Source organism: Buceros rhinoceros, unplaced genomic scaffold (genome assembly GCF_000710305.1).
Source record: "Buceros rhinoceros silvestris isolate BGI_N320 unplaced genomic scaffold, ASM71030v1 scaffold15899, whole genome shotgun sequence".
Taxonomy (NCBI): domain Eukaryota; kingdom Metazoa; phylum Chordata; class Aves; order Bucerotiformes; family Bucerotidae; genus Buceros; species Buceros rhinoceros.
Window position 1 is genome coordinate 2,095 of NW_010429913.1, and position 5,035 is coordinate 7,129.

The window sequence follows — 5,035 nt, forward strand, 5'->3', positions numbered from 1 at the left end:
ACAATTCCTGACTGTGTGCCGGCTTACTTTGTGCACATTTAGGGACAAACCATGATGTCTAGCACCACTGGTTCTGACCCTTCTGACACATGACTGACCCTTTTGAGCCTAGTAATATATTTACATCTTTCAGAGAGTTTTCCAAAACCAAGTAAAATCAAGCTGGGAAAACCAGGATCTGCCAGGCTCCACCATCCCAAGTAAAAATAACCAAGTAAATAACCAGGAAGTGTCTTAACTCTTAATGGAATAACAGCTTTGGTGACTGATTTTGGTTATCAGATTACACTCTGAAAATAACTTCTGTGCTATCCTTGCAATTGGCCGTAAAAGAAAAAGAATACAGCATGTGCTATTTTTAACAAATAAGATTAGAGTTAATATTTAATCCCAGAGACCTTCTTCAGGCTGCGGAAAAAAATAGCAGCAGTTAACTGTCGCTAATCTTATCTCCTATTTCCAGCACGTATTTGATTATGTAAGCTGTAGTGTTAGAAGCACACTGGCCGAGTGAGAAATTAGTAGTTTGCTTGCTACATCCTTGGGCTCGTTAGACAAAATTCAGGACTGGGATGGATTTGAAAGGTCTCCACACATGTCTTTAGACCGCAGTAGCAACACTGGAGGAAAGGTTAACAAAATCAGTACTGCAGTGAGCCCGCTACAAACCAGTATGTGAATAATTGGTTTGGAGTTCTGCAAGAAACAGTCCTATTCTGCATTTCTATCCAATCATTTTAAATTAATACTTAGTTTTGTGTTTGGTATTCAGCATGTGAGGTTTGATTAGCCTGAAAATCAAAATACTAAAAATATAATCCGTAATCCTACCAGCAGCTTGCTTCACAGAAAACCCATCAGAACTACTGATCTCAACAAGACGACTGAAATGCGTAAAGGTAATAAATAATCTGCACCTGTGCTGCTTTGTCAGGAGTTCTGCATTCTCAGTGGGCCTGAAGGTCTGACTGTCTAATTTACCCCCAGTTCGGTAGGATTTAGCAAGTAACGTTCTGCAGATCTCGTATCCCCAGAGCGGAGAAGGGGGCTCTGCCCTCCCACACTAACACCAGTGAGCTTCTTCTTTGAATATGCCTCAGGTATGGTTTATTTGAAAAGGAATGATGGCATGTACATTTGCTGTTGAACTGTGATGCTGTTTTCTAGAAGACCATTGGCACTGTGCCCTCATTAACATGGAAATTAGGCTTGGAAAAGCCCACCAAATTATCCAAGCCCACCTTGCTGGGACACGGTTGTGCTTTGTTAGTTTTGCTTTGCAGCGCTCAGACATGAAGTATCCATCATCTTCCCTGAAAGCCAGCAAAGATCGCACAGAATTTGCTGTTAGTTTAAGAGTCAGGAAAAAATCCTCACAATTTTCATTTCTTCAGTTTCTTTTCACTGCAGTTGGCAATAGCACCCCTTAGCAAACTAGACAGTTCTCTGTTCTTGATGTCAGTATGCATCAGATTACTGTAAACATTCTCTTGCTCCTTTTTAGATATTGCCTTGCCAAGTTTTACATTCCTACATGTTTACAGTGATTTTTCCTTGTCCTTAATCACTTTTCCCCTCTTTAAATTGAACTCAGATTTGCTGGCATTTTGCAGGGCTTGGCTTTCCCCACTCCAGATGCAGCTTTTCATACAGAGGCCATTCAGAGCAGGGTTACCAGACATCCATATTTCCTTTGGAAATAACCTTTTTTCCCCACCGTGAGAAATACCATCAGTGAAGAATTGGAGGCTTTAGTCTATTTGTTTGGGATTTTGAGACATCTGGAAGTCGGGGCAGCCAGCTAATGAGCATGTACTGATGGACTCTGCAACTCACAGAGAGTCCAGCCCATCCACAGAAATGTGAGACCTCTGCCTCTGCTCTGAGGCCATGTCTCATGTTCAAAACAACCTGGAGGCCTCCACGGCGCATTTGATGGGCCATCGTGGAGGGGACCAGGTACAACAGGGAGCCAGAGAGAGTTCACCCACGGTGCTCTATCTCCCATGGCTCCTGTGGGTGTGTGTACAACTACATTTTAAAGAGAATTTCTGCCCTAAAAGTCCCCCCCAAAAATGCAATGTTCCTAACATGGAAGTGAGCTAGCCCTCCTCCTAATTTTAGAACAGTGCATGCCCAGTACTAGAAAAATGCTGTGCTAAAACCACGGTACCTTTGCATCTATAATGCTGCCTTCTTTACTAGCATTTCTCATTTCTGACTCTCATCTTAGCTTCTTATTATTCTCACATATGACAGTGATCAATATTGTTTTCCTTGAATTAGTCAGGTTTTTATTAATAATAGAATACCAACCAAAAAAAGAAGGGAAGACAGAAAGTATAACAACAATTCAACTATTTCTCCAAAAGGAAGAAGCATTACCCGGAATACAGTGAGGAAATATAATAAGAGATGATGGAAGAAAATAAGGGAAGGAATATTTCCTCAAAAGATTTTAAAAGTAGAGTCTGGCAAGGATCTCCCAAAGGAAGTAGTGGAAGTCTGGTCACTTAAATCAATTAAAACTAACCAGAGCATCATGCTCCTTAGGATTCTGTAAGGAGAAAATCAGAGTCAGACTAAACTAAAATAGGTTTCACATGCTTATTTTCTGCAGGGCTGCTGTCCGTATTTTGTAAATTCAATATGGCTAATGCTGATTAACAACTCTCTTGACAGTAATTATATTTCCAGTGCATTCCTCTGTATCAAACTCATGGTCACACAGAACGTATCCCCTTGGCTCAGCTAGCTCAGCCTGAAAGACAAGCGGCAGATAAAAGAGCTGGAGAACTTTCTTTCACCTTAGCAGTGATCAGGGTTGTTACTGCCACAGCGCTGAATTGTCATGGGTCTCCACATTGTGTGCTGAGCGTGGTGTACCTGTGGCAGCATGGCAGAGGTGGGAGCTGCATGTGGACCCCCAGCGCTTGATCGCTTGGATTGCTGTAGAGCAAGATGTGCCAGACGGCTTAGGCAGGGCTGCAGGACCAGTGTCCGCCGTGCACTGGGTGTGCAGGAGGGTTTTAATACAAGACTAGCTGGGGACGGGAGCAAGGCAAAATGCAGTGATTCATTCTTAGACTTGGCAGGGTGTCTGGCATGTTTCAGGTATGGAAGAGAAGTCCTCTTCTGGCCTGCCTTGAAAGATAAGACAAGCCTCCATAAGCTGAGATCTTTGCTTTGCTTTTTTTCGTCTGTGTGGGCATTGTTGTTTTGTATGTACATTTTACCTTTTCTCTGCCTGTTTTTCATGAAGTCAGTTAATTAAACAATCAAAATGGGTAGAAATTAGAATAAGGCAAATGATCTGAGGGCAGGGAAGCAGGGACTTGGCATATGATTTTGGACAAGGTGCCTAGTGGAGGTTACCACAAACTGACCTGCCTACTTAAACATGAATTTACATGAAAAATCAGGTTTAAAAGCAAAAAATTGTGGACTTAGGGAATCTTGTTTACAGTAGGTGGAAAAAAAACCCTGACATTCTTACTGACTTGTGTTTTACACATTCAGTTAAGGTCTCCCTCACGTGTAAATGGAGACTGTTATATCAGAGAAATTATCTGTTTCCTCCTGCAAACGCAAACTAACTTGGTTTCACTAACTGTTTTCACTGGGATGCATCAGTCAGGTCAAATCATTTTAAAAGACTGTTCTTACCTCTTCCTACAGAAAGGCGTGTGTGACGGTAATACGTGCAGCTTTGAAGCCTTCTCTTTCCTGATGTGAGGTGCTCATAGTCACGCTCCAGTGCCTTGATTCCAGCCTTCTTGCCAGAATATGTCAGATATAGATGGTCCCAAAGCTGGTGGGGCTGAGGCAGGAAGCAAAATCAGTAATTTGACAGCTTCAGGCAACAGATTGTGCTAACTTTCACACTTGGAAGAAAGCTTTGCATCCATTTGTTACCAAAGTTATTGTTCCTGAAGTTGCAAGCGCTGGCCTTGAGAGATTCCTCCCCGAGGGCAATGACAAGCGCCCTGTGCTTGAAAAGGAGTTTCCCCCCTCTGGACCTGAAGATTGTGAGAGTGAGAAAAGCTGTTACTGGGCGAGATATTGTAAGGAAGTCAAGGTGCATATTTGAGCAGCTTTTTCATCATCCTTTGCTTGAAGCATCTGCCGGGCATTGTGGGGAGCCCACAGCACAGTCTCAGGCTCTGTTTCCAATACATTCAGTGCAGAACAGCTGTTAACAGCTGGCTTGCTGTTGTTTGTTATCACAATGGTTTATTGGGAGCAGAAACCTGAGTCAGTGTGAGAGACAGCCCTGCTGTGGGGTGGTATGAGTCAGACCGGGGCTCTGCAGCATGCCTGCGCTGGGGCAGCGAACAGGCAGGTGAAACCCTGGCCCAGCACAGAAAATTATTTTAATTTGCTTTCCAGTCATTCCACCTAGTGGCCAAGTGACACAACTGCCAGGAGAGCTGGGTTTGTGCTCCAGAGTCCCTCCTCATCAAAAGGGACCCAAAGACCCCAGATGGTTTTTATGGCTGCTGACTTACACTGCTGCAGAGCTTACAAAATGAGTAGGAATATGTAAGCCCCCACACTGAAGATCTTATCAAAGAGAAACATTGGCCTGCAAGTAGCTCATTAAGTTCCTGAGCAATTTTGTTAATCATGCTGCACAGATAAAATGCAGATAGGCCTTTAGTGAGCTGATAATCTAACAAATAGGCAGAAAGTGTAACACTGATAAAGCAGAGATTGATTTAATAGCCAGCTGTAAATCTAGGCAGTTGTGTACCAGAGGTTGTACAAGTGTACAGTGTACAAGTGTGTAAGTAGGTGCATGAAAATCTGCTGTTTCAAAAAATAGCAGATATGGCAGTAATATTATGTATGGAAAGCTATTGGGAGCAATTTTAGAGGTGTTTAAAAATTATTTTTCTCTCCATCTAAGTCTGCACCACTTGCAGTATCTTCATAATCCAGCATCAGAAGTGCAGATCTGTAAATAACAAAGGCTTGTTTCTGGAAGTCAGGGGTTTCTGTCAAAATCTGTGAGCTTTGCAGCTCTGGTCCTGAG

The 5,035-nt window shown here is 42.9% G+C and overlaps 1 protein-coding gene across 1 annotated transcript in view; it reads left to right on the forward strand.

Moving 5' to 3' along the window:
- The first annotated feature begins 1,890 nt into the window (after window positions 1-1,890).
- Window positions 1,891-5,035, forward strand: part of BACH2 (BTB and CNC homology 1, basic leucine zipper transcription factor 2) — a 22,654-nt gene continuing 19,509 nt past the window's right edge. Inside the window, exon 1 of the mRNA XM_010142847.1 lies at window positions 1,891-1,959. Within this exon, the coding sequence (XP_010141149.1) occupies window positions 1,891-1,959 (69 nt within the window). The remainder of the gene's footprint in view (window positions 1,960-5,035) is intronic.